Raw genomic sequence first — 16,842 nt, forward strand, 5'->3', positions numbered from 1 at the left:
CTTTTTATTGAATCTTCTAATTTTTTGTTGTAAATGCAACTGTTTGGTTGTATTATATTACTCACTTATAGTATTGTTTTTTTATGAACATTATTTTTTTTTTGAACATTCACCTTTTCATAGTGATAATTCAACTTGTCTCAAGTTGTCTAATTTAAACATTTTAAAAACTGGATAAAAATATTGGAATTAATATTTTTTGCCTTCGTATCTTGATACAAAAGAAAATTACGTATAGTTTAGATTTCAAGTTTTATTTAAATTTGAGACTGTGATCCCTCATATTAGTATTTAATAAAAAATGTTAGACTGCAAATTACAGAATAATTTTGAACATCGTATATCAATTTTGCAGCTACGAAGAAAGGTCACGATCGATTGAGACAGTCACGAGAAATCACAAAGAAGCGATGACTTTTGAAGAATTTGCAGCGAATGTTTATTCTCCTATTCAGCCTCAAAGTCCTTTCAGTGGAGCTTCTTCCGTATCAGGTTTGTAGAGTTGAGCTTATAATTCAGGGTGGCCACTGTTATCGTCGAAAAAAAATATAATGAAAAAGATAGAATACTTAAATATTACTTAAATATTTAAAGCCGAAAAGTTTTTCATTTGCAGTAATCAAAACTAAATTGCAAATTAAAGCAAACGAAATTGAACTCTTCTGAATTTTCAACTTTCCAAATTAAAGCTGAACAACATTTTAATTCAAAAACTTTTTATTCAATCGTTTAATAATAAAGAAGCTATATAATGAAAATCTTATTTTAATAGAATTAATTCTAAGGGTTTCAAAAAAAAACTTTATTTCACAATTGAACATTTAAAATGATAAAGTATGAATTACTACTCAAATAATTCAATTTTTGACCAAGTAGTTTAATTTTCAACATACAAAGACGAATTTTCAAACAAAAACTTTAAAGATTTAAAAAAAATAGTTTCAGTTTTAACCAAATAGTTGAGTTTTCTAACCAAAAAGACGAATTTTTTCAAAACAGTTGAATTATCACTATGAAAAGGTGAATGTTCAAAAAAAAATAATGTTCATAAAAAAACAATACTATAAGTGAGTAATATAATACAACCAAACAGTTGCATTTACAACAAAAAATTAGAAGATTCAATAAAAAGAGACGATTTTTGAAGAAAGTAGTTGAATTTATAAATATTTGAATTTTCGCGCCAAAAATGCGAATTTTTTAAAGGACAGTAAAATTTTCAATGAAGCAGTTAATTTTCAATCAAGACATATGACTTTTTATCATAAAAGATGTTAAATTAAACCAAATAGTAGACTTTTCGACTAAGAAAAGATCATTTTTTAACCAAAAATCGACAAAATCCACGAATTTTCTACCAAATTACATTAATTTGCTGTTGAACTGACACAAACAGTTGAATTTTCAAAACAAAATCACGAATTTTTTAGAAGACACTTGAATTATCAACCTGAAAAGACAAATTTTCTTCAAAAATGCATGTACAAACAATAAAGATGAATTTTCAACTAAATTGTTTATTTTCCAACAAAAAATTAACATTAAACCAAACGGTTGCATTTACAACCAAAATAGATGAATTTTCAACCAAATAGGATGACGTTGTAGCCAAAAAGAATTGACATTTTACAAAAAATAGTTGGATTTTCTTATTCGGTTCTATTTAATCAGGGATTCAAACGAAATTAAGGGGCATTTTTGGATGTTTGCTAATTATTTCGATAAATTTAAAAGAATTTGGCTAAAAACTAAGCTTAGTCTAAAAAAATTATAAAAACATAATGAACCTACGAACGCACGATGTCAAAATTATGTGTTAATCGTATTTTATATAAAAAAGGACGTAAAGGAACACAATGAAACTTTCGTTACGATCCTTTTTGTTTCTTTCCACATAAAACTTTGGCGAAACACAAATTTGACAATGTGCCTCCATAACTGCATTATTTTTTAGTGACTTTTCATACATAGCATTATTTTCAGGTAAATTACATGGAATTTTAAGAAATAATTGGAAAATATCTGAAAATGTCCCTTAATTTCGTTCGAATCCCTGCTATTTATTCAGTTCGAATTTAAGTGAAAACCGAGAAAAAAGGGAAAACATTTTTTTAATGAGAAATAGGGAGAAAAGTTTAATATATTGTCTTTTCTTACTGGATACATATTTATATATACCACTATTTTATATAATTAAAGGTTTTTTGTTGAAAATTAAACAAATCCCTGGCTAACGTAAACATTCCTGGTGTTCTCGGTTTTCCGGATCAGTGGCCATCCTATCATTTTATTTTCAGGTTGAAGGTTTTGATTCAGGGTGTCCAGCGGTCTTGAAAACCTTGAAATCTCTTTAAGTTTTTCACGAGAACCTTGAATTGATTTTTTTTAACAGTTTCATTGAAATGCGAAGAATGATTAAAATTTTGTAGTCTATTATGAAAGAAATATTTCGCTTCAGAATAAATCATGCTACTAAAAAGTTTTTTATTTATCAAGGTATAATTAATCTTTTACTCATTCTAGAATAAATAAAGGAAATTTTGTAGGCAACTTTTGTATACCTTACCAATTATTTCATAGATTGCAATAAATAAACTTTAATATTGTAAATAATTCTATAAGCTTTTGATTTCGTCTCTGCTAAAATAGAATGTTAAGGTATACATTTTTTTAAAATATACAACTTAAAAATTATAAAAATTATTGGTTGAAAATTTCGGTGTTAATTCAGTTTTAGAAGTAGGATGAGCCATGGCCATATAACTCCATGTATGCTAGATTACAAAACGTTCCTAAAGATTTCAAAAGGTTTCAGAATATTTCGAAGATTTCAAAATATTTAAAAGGATTTTTTATATTTTACAAAGATTTCACGGATTTCAAAGGTTTCAAAAAGGTGTGTACACCATATTTCAAATGTTTCACAAAAATTTCACAAAGATTTCAAAACTTTCGAAAGATATTAAAAGGGGTACAGTAAACCAGATTTCAAAGATTTAAAAACCTTCGAGGATTTAAAATGATTTCAAAAGGTTTCAAACCATTTTAGACGATTTAAAAAGATTTCAAATAATCCAATGATTCGAATGAATAAAAAAGATTTCAGAAAATTTTCACAAATATTTTAAAAGATTTGACACTAAATTTCACGAAAATTTCCCAAAGATTTCGTACATTTCATAAAGATTGTAAGAATTTCAAATATTTGAAAAATCAATTTGTTCCAAACGTTTCCAAAGAATACAAGAATTCCAATAATTAGAAAATGGGTACAGTACACCATATTTTAAAGATTTCAAAACATTTCAAAGCTTTAAACAATTTCAAATATTTCAGTGATTTCAAACGAATACGAAAGATTTATCAAATATTTCAAATATATTACACTATTTCGAAAGCTTTTAACAAATTTGTGAAGATTTCAAAAGATTTCAATAATATCAAACGAACACAAAAGATTTCAAAAACAAAGATTAAAGAAAGTTTTCACTAAGATTTCATAAAAATTTCAACAAATTTGACCCCGATTTGAAGAATTTTAAATATTTCAAGGATTTCAAATACATAACCAAAATTAAAAAAAAAAAATTCAAAAGATTTCACTAAGATTTTACGTACTTCAAAAGATTTCAGCGAATTCACAAAGATTTAAAAGGCAATTTATGTTTGCAAGAAATAAAAAATTTGTTTAGTTATGCATTTGCTTTATTTAAAAATTGTGGGCCAATAAAAAATCGACTGGCTCATTTTTCACTAAGTGCTGCATTTTGATACGAGAACTTCAAATATTTTGATCGGTCTCGTTAGTTAGTTTTCGAAACATAGTAGAACTCTCATAATAAAAGTGACTTTGAAAAAAATAATTAAGAAAATTGATTCTACTGTCAATAATTAATTAGTTAAATAAATAATTAATTAATTTATAACTAATGCAGGTAGTAAAAAAATTGTATGTCCACGAATCTACATTTTTCAATTTTTCTGCAGTGTAAAAGTCTTTCAATTATTAAAAAAGTAATTGCTATTAATTACTATTAATTTATTTATCCAAAACCTAAATAATTCAAATCCTTTATATTATTTTAATTCTTTTGAAATATGTAAATCTTCAACTCAAAATAAACTTATAAAAAAAATAGTTTGGAAGGAATTAAAAAGTATTTTATAAACATTCAGAAATCTTTCAAAGTTTGAAAATATTATTAATTTCTGCAAAACTTCTAGAATTTCTAAATATCTTTTAATCTGACTCGAATTATTCAAAAATTAAAAGAATTGCCTTAAAATCTTTTAAAATTTTAACACGAATCACAAGCAATGTTTGTAATTTTATTGAAACCTTTCAAAATTGCCAAAAATCTTTGAACTATTGTTTCAAAATCTTTAAATTAATTTTTTTTTAATAAATAACAGTTTGTTTTTTCAGGATTCTTAAGAAAAAATTTTATCATCTTGAAACCTTTCAAAATCCTTCAGAATCATAATTTTATTTCAAAACCTTCTAAAATCTACATTCTGTTTTAAAAAAATATATCCATTTTGGAAATCTTTTGAAATCCTTAAAAAATGTAAACAGTCATTTAAAATTCATTTTTAAAAATAATCATTTTAAATTTTATCAGAAGTCTTGAAAAATGGTTTATTCTCTGGAAACCTTTCAAAATTCTCAAAATAATTCTAAATTTGTTGGTTGAAATCTTAAAAAATCTAGATTTCCCTGTGTACTTTTTAAAATCTCTCCAAGTTTAAAATTATTTTTGACACATTCTAAAACTTCTAAATATTTTTTTTAACATGCTTGAGTTATCCCTACATTTTTTTAATTCTGAAAAATTAAAAAATTGCAGTCTGTGTTTCGTAAATTTAGAAAAATCTTTAAAAGGTTGCCTTACAGTCTTCCAGACACCTTTCTGCCAATTTATGCAATCATTTAAATTGATTTGTAAAACTTTAAATTAATTTTTCATACAAAAAAAAACATTACAAATTTTCCTAAAAATCTTAAGAAAACTTGTTTGTCCTCCTAAAAATCTCATAATGCTCAAAAGACTTCTAATTTTTTTGCAAGAATCCTTCAAAAATCTAAATTTTATTTACAATTTTTTGAAATCTTAAGTATTCTCTTAAAATTATTTTAAAACGAAATTAAAAAATCACTTTAAATTTTTTTCAAAATGTTGAAATCCTTTTAAGTTTTCAATTTTTTTATCTATTTTAAACTTATAAATATCTTTCAAACTTACTGGAATATATATTCTCAAATCTTGTATTCTTGGAAATTAAAAAAAAAAAATCTTTCAAAACTTCTACATGTTCTTTCGAAAATTTTCAAAATCATTTGAAATGTTTTGAAATCTTCCTCAATTTTCTCTTTAAACTAATTTTTCAAAATGAAAAATCTTTTGAAGCCCAGGAATCTTAAGAGCATTTTTTATATTCATAAATTGTTTATAAATAAATATCATATAATATAGTTACAATATTTTATTTTGCATTTCCATAATAATGAAAATATTGATATGAAAAGTATTAAAAACACTAAGATTCAATTGTTCGTCTTCAATTTGGTAATCAAAATTTGCATTATAAAATAATTCTGGTGAAAAAAAACGAGAATCTCGTCACAATCGAACGTTTTTCTCAAGAATCTCGATCAAATAAGACGTGACGATATTAAAGTATCGTAATGGCAAACCGAGATTAATTAAATTATCGATCGATTCTCGTATTGTCTTGCTCGAATGCAGCACTTTTTTTACACCTATAACAAATGGTTTTTGAAACAGGATCTACGATGAGTGTGCAGTCGACAGCCTCTTCGAACCTGGCAGCAGCGTTGATAGATTCAAATCAGGGCAGATCAGGTCTGCGAAGCAGTTCGACAGCTAGCAGTGATAATCGCGCCAACAGAGGTGACTAAATCAGTCCACTAACCCCCATTCACCCCGTAACACCACTTGGCAAGTTAGTATTATTAGTTAGAAGTTAGGTACAATTTGTTGATGCTTCTTCTCCCTTCTACTGAGACACTCGTTTTTGCGTCTTCCCTTTTCTCCTTTCAAATTCCTCACTTTTTCACTTGTGGATTTTTAAATGCCACGTTTCAAGTTGTTTATTAAATCAGGAATGCTAAAAAATTCAGTTTAAAAAATATCCTGAATTTTTAAATATAAAATCTTAAAATTTCGACATTTTCTTCTTCTAATCTTAGGAAATTTTATATTTTAATGTTTCATTTCCTATACAAATATAATGCTTTCATACGTCAGAATTATACGTAAATTTATATATATTGGCCAGAAATTGTATGCTTTTCGAATCGAAATATTTTTCATATTTGTTCTAACTTGATTAGGGTGGCTGCAGGTCAAGGAAAACCTGGAAATCAGGGAAAAGTCAGGGAAAATCAGGGATTTCGAAAAATTGCAATATTCAGGGAATTTCTGTAAAAAGGACTTCAAGTAACTATTAAAAATAATCAGGGCTGCCAAGCATTCACTTTTTTTCAAGAATTTTCAATAGATTTCAAAAATTTTGAAGGGATTTTAAAGGATTAAACAATTTTAAAGGTGTTTTCAGAAATTCCAATCAGTTTTCAAAAGATTTCAAAAGGTTTCAAAGGATCTAAAGTATTCTAGGATATTTATTAATATTCAAAGAAACTTCCATTTGGAAATATTTTAGAGAATTTAAAAATATTTCATGAAATTATTTATTCATTTCAATCATTTGAAGCCATTCCAATGGATTACAAAAATTTAGTGTTTTTTAAATAATTATAAGAACTCCAAGAGCTTTAAAAGTTTCAATGGATTTCTAAAGACATGAAACGATTAAGAATAATGTCGGATATTTTAAAAGATTCCCAGGAATTTTCAATTTATTTTAGTAGTTGACTTGGATTTCAAAGGATTTGAAATATTAGAAGTTTTTTTTTTAAGTCCCAAACAGTTTTTAGGAGATTTACAAATTTTCAGGGGATTTAAAAAGAATCCAAAGGATTTGAAGTATCTCGAGGTATTTTAAAATGTTTTAACGAATTTTCAATTGATTTGAGTAATTTAATTGGATTTCAACGGATTTTGAAGGTTTCCGGGTATTATAAAAGTTTCCTAGAAAATTTCAATTGATTTTAGTAATTTAATGGGATTTTAAAAGATTTCGAAGAATCTTCAATAGGTTTCAATAATTTGAAGGAATTTCAAAAGATTTTAAGGTATTGTAATGAATTTCAAAAAAATAAATTAACAGTTTCAAGTGGTTTTAAAAGACTTTAAAGTATTTGAAATATTTTAGGGTATTTTAAAAGATTTTCTGGATTTTTTCATTGCTTTCAGTAATTTAACTTGGCTTACAGGATTTGAAAGATTTTAGAATATTCTTAAAAATTCTAAATAGTTTTCAACAGCTCAAAAGAGATCCAAAAGATTTCAAAGCATTGGAAATATTGTAGGATATTTAAAAATATTTCAAGGATTTTTACATTGTTTTCAGTAATTTAATGGGATTTCAAAGGTTTTGAAATACTTTACTGTATTAACAAATATTCCGAAGAATTTTCAATTGATTTGAGTTATTATTGGGATTTCAAAGAATTTGAAAAAAATACGGTATTTTTAAAGATTCCAGTGCATTTTCAAGAGTTTTTAAAAGTTTCAAAGGATTTTAAATATTTGAGAGAATTTAAAAAGATTCTGAAGATTTTTCGATAGATTTCAGTAATTTAATGCGATTTTTAAGAATTTAAAGTATTTTAAGGTATTTTAAAGGATTCCAAAGCGTTTTCAAGAGCTTCAAAAAGTCTCAAAGGATTTAAAAATATTTCAAATCCTTCGAAATATTTTAGGGAATTTTACAAGATTATTCCATGCAATCTTTAATTGATTAGAATAATTTGAAGCGATTTCAAAGGATTTAATTTTTTTTAAAAATATTTTCGGGTATTTAAGACGATTGCAAAGTATATTTTCATGCGGCTGTTAAAAATGTCTTAGAATTTCGAAAGCTATGAAATGATTTTAAAAGATTTATAAGGTTTTACGATATTTTAAAAGATTCCAAGAGCTTTTATAATATTTCCGAGGATTTCAATTATTGTAAAGGATTTTAGAAACTTGCATGGTACTTTAATAAATTTTCTAGAATTTTAGGAAATATCATCAATTTCATAGGATACCACGGGATTTTAAAATAATTTAATGAATATTAAAGAATTTATTCACAAGTGATAAGGAATTTCGTAGGGTTTCAAAGATTTGAAGAGATTTTCAAATGTTTTTTGCCATTTCAATTAATTCGGAATTCACCCTGAATTATTATCATATTAGTTTATCCTAAATTCTTTTAAATTCTTTTGAATTGTTTGGAATTTTCCTAAATTTTTTGAAAATCATTTCAAACTTACTAAATTCAGTGATTGTACTGAAATCAACGGAATTTTTTCAATTTTTTCCAATTCATTTGAATTATTTTGAGTTTAACTTGAAGGGTTTTGAAATCTTATAAAACAAATTCCTTTAAATTCTAAAGAATATTGGTAACATTATTCAAGAAAATTAATTACCTTTATTCACTTTTGGGTTTAAACCGATCTTTTTTTCTAAATTAAATAAAGTCGTGGTAGTCCTGCGAAAAATAAATAAAAAATTTATTTATTCAAATTTAAAATTCTTTTATTCCATTTGTAAAAGATTCTATATTGAAAATGTTACAATATTAGGATTTTGAGGGAATTTTGGAAACGATGTTTTGTGGCCACTCTGTCATTGGTACGGCTTTCTTGCTTATTTGCTAAACGCCAGTCACTTTTCATCAGTATGTCAACTCCTCTCTTTCATCTTTCATCTAAACGCACTTACAATGTCTCAAGTGTCTTCTTTTTTGACAGTCTTACAAAATCTGTTACGAGGTAATATTTTCTCATGTTTACCTTAGAACTTAGCTTAGCTTAGCACATTCTTCTATACTTTTCACAAAAATCGTTCACCTAATTTGTCGTTTTTCGTCTAAGTGGAGTCACTAGTGTTATCTTTAAGCTGCACATATTTATTAGAATTAAGAATAATCTCTCAAATCAATTACAAACTTTTAAGTCATTCACAAAACAAAAAAGTATGGTCACTGAACCATGAAAGAAACGATAAATGAGAGTGAATTTAGCTTTTTACGTGGATTTTGTTATCCACGGTTTTAGTAGACAAATTTATTTAATCATAACTTGATATCCTCTGAAATAAAGCGAATTAATTTTAGATTTTTTTCTAAATTACTACCTTACGACGATTGCAATTTTAAACTTTTAAATTTTTTGAAGTTTTGAGTTTGAAATTCAATTTTCAGTGTGCAATATTTTCAAAATCCAAGTTAATTTTGAATTAAAAATAAAGTACATTTTTGTCGCAGTTTAAAATAAAAAATATTTATAGGGAAAAGAATATCAGAGAAAAAGTGTTTCATGATTAAAAAATTTAATTTTCAAAATTTTGAATTTGAACTCTTCGAGATTTTACACATTTTTATTGCAAATCATCAGTATTGAATAATTTTAAATATAAACTGTTTGAAATATCACGAATTTTAAATTGAAAGTCTTGAGTATTTTAAGGTCGAAACACTCAAAATTCTTTAATTCGACTTTAAATCGTTAATAGGCTTCCAAGTTCCACAGTTTTTTACTTTTGTGATATTTTTTAGGCAAGGCTAATTTTTTGCTATTTTTTCAATAAGTTGATGTGCAAAATTGATCGAACTAACAATATTCAGTTCCAAATACAAAAGAGTTTAAGAAAAACTGGAAATACTTTTCATTTTCAAATCCAAAATGATTGGAATCGAAATTGGAACTATGAGAAAAAGTAGTGTATCATGAGTCTGAAGAAGTATTCCATGGTATTTATAATTTCGTTTAGGTCAATTTAAAAAAATGTTTTTGAGCTCTTAAACGTCTCTTCAAATTGTGACGGCTATTTAATTAACATTCTTTATACAACAAGCTCATTTATAATGGACCCCTGTTTAAAAAATAATAATTTTAAAATCTACCGGAGTGATGTAAGAATACAGTTCAGTTTTTGTATGGGTGCGAAGATTATGGTATTTTTATATATAATTCTTGGTATTAACTTTTATTTAAATTATACTTTTCAGAAAATTAGCAAAAATGATATTTTTTAAGATCATATAAATCTAAAAAACATAAATAAAGAATAAATAAAAATGGGACGATTGAAAAATCTTGAAAAATACCATTTCTGACGCTTTAAAATTCCCGAAAAAGAAGAGGTTCGAAACAGAAAATTCCCGAATTCGAACAATTTAAAAAATTGATTTTTAATCAATATTATTTATGTATTAAAAATATCATAATGGAATATTTTGTTGGCAGAAAATTTTTTTTAAATATTTAATGTATTTAAAAAAATTGCTGTTTAAATTTAAAATAACACTAATTGAAAAAAATGTGTTGTTTCAAATTATTGCTCTTGTAATAAAAATCTGGAAATAGCATTGTTCTTTTGCATTCGAAAAATATTGTTTCAATTATCGTTATTTCAAATTCAAACAATAATTTGTTTAATTATGATTTATAAAAAAAAATTATACAAAATTTTCTAATATGATATTTTTCTGTGTCGGGAAGTTTGAAGTATCAGGTATTTTATAATTTGTCAATTTTATGTCGGAAATTTGATTAATCAAGAATGTTTTAATTAGATAATATTATTATAATTTGTTGAGGAATATTATTATTCGAGAATTTTGTAAAACGGGATTTTTATATTTCGGTAATTACATCCTTCTGGTAATTTTCTATTTCAAATATTTTCTTTTTCGGGAATTTTAATTTAATTTTCAAATACGTCCTTTTTTAGTTTAAAGTATTTTTTCCACTGATTTTTTATTTATGAAATATTTTTTGATTGAATTTGAATTTTTATTGTTAAGGATACTTTTTTCTGTAGTAATATATTTTTTAATACTTTTTTTAGTTTCACTTTAAAGCCTGCGTTGAAAATTGCGTAAATTAAAATGAAAGGCTTTGATTGCCTTTTGACTGCCTTATATTTAAAATTGTTTAAACTTCAATATTTTAATTCTGAATAAACTCGATTTTAGTAAAACTGCTTATTCTTAAGGTCTGGATATCAAAATTAATCAATTCTGATTGCTTCTACTTTTAAACTCTACAGGTAGTAGATTCAATTTGGACATTTGTTTTGAATGATACAAATGATAAATTATTCAGTTTTGAAATTGTTTAAACCTGAAAATAGAGGTTTTTTCTAAGATTTGAATAACCATCTAGACAAATTATTGCTATTTAAAATTAGGTACACAAACTGATTTAAGCTTAATTTTATGATTCAAATTTCTCATAAGAATTTTAGACATTCACTCATGATTTTTTACTCTGATTTATTTATATTTGATACTTGTGAATGGGTCAAAATGATTCAAGTATAAATTCAATTTCTAAAATTCCTTCTTTCTTTAGTTTCGGACGGAAGTCGCGTTTGGTTTAGCAGCGATACTCAAGAAAGCACCCTCCATGGCATTTCTCCAAGACCAGTCAAGAAAATGTCTTTTAAAAGTGGGCCAAAATTACGAGGAACTTCTCAACCCACGCCACCTGACAGTCCTCGATACACATGAAGAAGATTTCCAACGAGAAAATTAAAGAGCTCTATGGCTGTACTTTAAATTTACAGTTTCTTATATCAAAGCAACTAACAAATTTTTCAAGCTCTCGTGCCAGAATCTAAACGCTGAGCACAATGCAAGTGACAGAAAACTTGTTTTTTGTCCTCGCCATTCTAATCGGTTATCAAATTTCCGATGAGCACTAGACTTTTTTTTCTCCGTCCTTAGGTTTACATTTGTATTGTATTATCTCTGTACAGAAGGTCCTCGACCGTTTGTATCATGACAATTAAGTTATTTGGATTTTAGGATTGTAGGATGAAAACACGATAGGGAAGTTTCACGAGCACTGATTATTATTGCACGTTATCAAAATTTGAATTTCTCGAATTCAACACTTTCGTGAAGTTTCCAATTTTAATTCGACATACGTTCCAAGTTGCGTTTTCTCTTCTGGGAACAGTCTGAAACACCAAGTTATTTAAAACGACTTTTATCAAAATAAAAAAAAAACAGGGCTAGGTTAATTAATTGATGAATTTTTATAACTATCAAAAATAACGTTAACAATTTTAATCTATTTTTCGCTTCGTTCGCTGTAACAAATGTAGTGAAGATGCCAAGCGTTAGAGATTGTACATTCCAGAAAACTATTTCGCCTGCTGTATTTATTTACTATTAGAGAAAATACAAGTCGAAGTTTGTACTCTGATTGTATTAATTCCATATTTGAAGACTACTTAGCATTTTTGATACTAATGGGATAAGTAGTTGAAGAAGAAAGCGAATTTTCGGTCAGAAAGAAAAGTGAAAATTCCGTAGATCGAAGGAATTGAAGGTGATTCCAAACTCGAAATCGCGCGTTCTCATTTTCACGCATTTCATCGACTGACTCAATTCAAAAAGGTAGCAAGTATTAGCGATGATAGGTAATGTTCAGATTGCAAATCATGGCCAAAGCAGCATTATTTTTTCACTAATTTTTAGTCAATCGTGAGAATCATTGTACGTACTGTAAATAAGACGAGAGATATCGTTCAATGAGCATAATCGAGACTGACACACGACGTCTCAAATATTGAAAACATTTATTTTTCATATAAATATTTATCTACCGAGATTTTTTACCCGAAGCAGCAGAGATTTCATTGTTAGCTTCCAAAATGTGCCTCTTGTAAAATTATCGAGGTTTAATTAACAGGATGGCCACTGGACCGAGAAATGATTGGCAATTTAATATTTTATTTCGACTCTTTTCTTTTTGTAAGTTTATTTCTTGAATTTGAAAAAGAGTGAACCGTATAAGCAATGGGATCGATGATAATTAAAATTTTTTATAAAAAACTCTATTGTAAATATAATATTTAATTAAACAGGTGTATTTTTAACCGAAAAGTCTACCAAAACCGATTAATTTTAAAACCACAGAGACGAATTTTCTACCAAATAAATAAGTTTCTAATCAAATACTCTAACTAAAAAAGATCAATTTTCAACAGACAAAACAACGAATTTTCAACAAAAATTGTTAATTTCCAAACAAAGAGATCAGTTTTGAACTAAAGTGATGAATCTCCAACCAGAAAAATAAATTTTTCACAAAGTAGTTCAACTTTCAACCAAACAGTTGAATTCTCAACCGAAAACATGTATTTTCAACTAGAAAATATCTATTTGTAACCAAAAATTGAACAGTTAAATTTTCAGTTAAAAAATGTATTTTCAAACCAATAAAAATGCAATAAAACTATTAATTTTCCAACCAAAAACATGATTTTTAAACCAAAAAGATAAATTTTCTACCGAAAAATACGATTTAAAAAAAAAAAAGTAATTGGAAAATTCCCGATAATAGAAAATTCTTTAGACAAAAAATTCTTAATTGAAAACATGAATTGGTGACTAGAAAATATCAATTTGCAACCAAAAATTGAACAGTTAAATTTTCAGTTAATTTTTACCAAAAAGATTAATTTTCTACCGAAAAATACGAATTTTTAACAAGAAAAAAAGGAATTGGAAAATTCCCGATAATAGAAAATACTTTAAACAAAAAATTCTTAACCGAAAACATGAATTTTCAACTAGAAAATATCAATTTGCAACCAAACATTGAACAGTAAAAAATGTATTTTCAAAGCAACGAAAATTCAATAAAACATTTAATTTTCCAACCAAAAACATGATTTTTTAACCAAAAAGATTAATTTTCTAACGAAAAATATGAATTTTCAAAAAAAAAAAAATAAATAAAGAATTGGAAAATTCCCTGTAATAGGAAATTCTTGAAACAAAATTGCTGATATTATAAAATATCTGACACTGTGACACAAATTACCAAATTCCCGAATCTAATCAATTAAGAAATGTTAAAATAATGAAATAAGAAATAAAATACCGTTGTTGAAAAAAATGGATATTTTATTTATTATTAAAACAATTTTTTAGTTTCTGAGATTCGGGATTTTTCAGTTGCTCTGCTAAATTTATAGTTTGAACAAGTGTTGAATTTTTATGTAGGATAAAAAGCAATTTAATGATTAATTATTTGAAACTACTTGTGAAAAATTGTAACTTTTAATTTAAAAAATGTTGGTTCTTCAATTTTGAGCATTGAAAAATTAGCGTAAATTTCTATTTTTTGACGGGGAACCTTTGAACTGTTCATTTTATAATAGTTAAAAATGTTGCAATTTGACGGCATTTAATTTTTTTTTAAATTCACTTGAAAAGTGGTCAAAGATTCCATATTATTCATATAATTTATTGAGTGTTCTAACGTAAAATTCCTAAATTAAAATTGTTTAAAGTTCTTATATAAAAGTTTAATTTTTGAAGTGTTACATTTGAATCCTTTAAATTTCACTTCAGTTTTAATTACTTAAAATAAAAGACTTTTCAGCTCGAATTTTTTAATTTCCATGACCGTGGAAAATTTTTGCCAACCTTTTTGCCAAAATGTTTTGCACGATTAGCATGGCGGCCATCCTGTTTGAAGCTAGGCAACCTTTTTAGAATTAGTTTTTTCTCGAAAGAAAATACTTTGGACTTCGTGTGTCAATAATAACTCTCAGATCAAGTACTCACTGGAAAAGAATTAATTTTTTATGATATTGTACAAACTTTATCCTGTTGATTTGCGAGAAATGTTATTAAAATTAAGTGCAAAGATTTGCATTTAATTGAAAGTTTTAAGATTTTAAATATGATTTTGCTTTGTAGATAGGGGAATTTTTATCTAGTGGATATTTGATCCTTGGGTACAGATAAAATACTTTTAAAGTTTACATCTCATATATAAATGTTGTACTTAACAAATTGTTCTTATTATTAATATAATATTACCTAATATTATTATTTATAAAGTTAGCATTGTTGATACTACTAGCATATTGCTGAAATATTTTTCTTACCAGACTTTACGTTTTCAAGCTTTTGTGAATCGAAAATATAATTCGTATGGCGTACAAAAGGGAGATAAACATGCAGCTTTTTTCCTTGCGCAGGCAGCAGTTTAAGTTATTTAGTCGCGATTCATAGAGTCGGGATGAAATTATTCTGGGCGATGAAAGAAGTTTCAAGTTTTCAAAGAACGCTTCAATTAATAGCGCTGTGCACAAAAGTGATATAAATCTACGCTCTGGCATTCTGTAATTAGAACGAAATATGGCTTTCAAAAAATAAAGCAGCTATTACTAATAAGTAATACAAACATACACACAAAATTGAGTTTTTAATTTTTATTTTGGACTATTTTTGACCCGACCCCCAGTAGCCCAAAATTATCTTAAAAGAGAGGAAATAGGGTGACTTTCGAAAAATAAAAATAGGTGAATAGTGGGGGAATAAATTCTTTCAAATAAAATTGGTGTGAATACTGTATTTAATCCCATATGAAACACTATAAATTCATAAAGTTTCAAGTCGAAGTATATTGCCAAATGGTTATACTTCCAAGCAAAAGAGACTAATTTTTCACAAAGTAGTTAAACTTTTAACTAAATAGTCAAATTCTCAATCGAAAAAGACAAATTCTTTAGAAGACAGTCGAATTTTCAATAAAAAAGTTAGTTTTCAAACGAGAACAAAGATTTTCTACCATAGAAGATGTTGAATTAAACGAGAAAAAGAAATTTTCAGCAAAGTAGTTGACCCCTCAAACAAATGGGTGAATTTTTGATCAAGAAATAAGCATTTTAAAACAAGTAGTTGAATTTTGAAATAGAAAAGATATTTTTGGAATAAAAAAATGGACTATAAGAACAATAAAATGCGAATTTTTAACCAGTTGAACTCAAACCAACAAAGACGATTTTTGAACCAAATAGTTGAATTCTCAACCGAAAAATGAATTTTTAACAAAATGCATGAATTTTCTACCAAACAAAAATGGAATATTTGAATTTTCAGATATAAATTAATTTTTAACAACAAGAATACGATTTTTTAACAGAGTAGTACAACTTTCAACCAAGCAGTTGAATTTTTAACCAAGAAAGATGGATATTTAACAAATAGTTAAATTTTTAACCAAAAAAATCGATTTTCAATCAATAAGATTATTTGTCTATCAGAAAATATTAATTTTTAACAAAATTATTGATTTCAAAGCAAATAAGACGAATTATCTACAAAACAGTTGAATTTTCAGCCCGAAATATTATTTTCAGCAGAAAAGTTTATTTACAACCAAATAGTTTAATTTTCTACTAAATTGTTAATTTAGAAAAAGCTTATTTTTAACCAAATGGTTGAATTTTAAAGTGAAAAACGTGAATTATCTTCCAAATAGTTGAATTTTCATTCCAAACATATTATTTTTCAACAAAAACAGCGATAGAAATTCAAAATAAAGAACAGTGGAATTAAACCAAAAAAGACAAGTGATCAATAAAACAGATGTATCCCCATCCAAAACAGATTAATTTATCATCTACCAATGTAATTTTCAACTATAAAAGATCAGTTTTTAATTAAAAACATCAATTCTCCACCAAAAAATGTAGTAAATACATTTTTCGTTAAAACAATGAATTTCCAACAAAAAAACGTTTTTTCAATAAAATAGTTCAACCTGAAACCAAATTGAAGAATTTTCTATCAACAATATGAATTTCCGAAAAAAAAGTTAATTTTAAACGAAATAGTTTAATTTTCCGCGAAATTGTAGATTTTCAAGCCAAAAATAAGAATTTTCTGCAA

At 26.0% G+C, this 16,842-nt stretch overlaps 1 protein-coding gene across 1 annotated transcript in view; it reads left to right on the forward strand.

The window, feature by feature from the left end:
- Window positions 1-13,060, forward strand: part of LOC117180574 (probable Rho GTPase-activating protein CG5521) — a 91,950-nt gene extending 78,890 nt beyond the window's left edge. The window contains exons 31-33 of the mRNA XM_033373069.1: window positions 356-492; window positions 5,787-5,912; window positions 11,495-13,060. Of these exons, the coding sequence (XP_033228960.1) occupies window positions 356-492; window positions 5,787-5,912; window positions 11,495-11,652 (421 nt within the window). The 3' untranslated portion in view covers window positions 11,653-13,060. The remainder of the gene's footprint in view (window positions 1-355; window positions 493-5,786; window positions 5,913-11,494) is intronic.
- The last annotated feature ends 3,782 nt before the right edge of the window (window positions 13,061-16,842 follow it).

The sequence above is a fragment of the Belonocnema kinseyi genome, chromosome 9, assembly GCF_010883055.1.
Source record: "Belonocnema kinseyi isolate 2016_QV_RU_SX_M_011 chromosome 9, B_treatae_v1, whole genome shotgun sequence".
NCBI classification, from domain to species: domain Eukaryota; kingdom Metazoa; phylum Arthropoda; class Insecta; order Hymenoptera; family Cynipidae; genus Belonocnema; species Belonocnema kinseyi.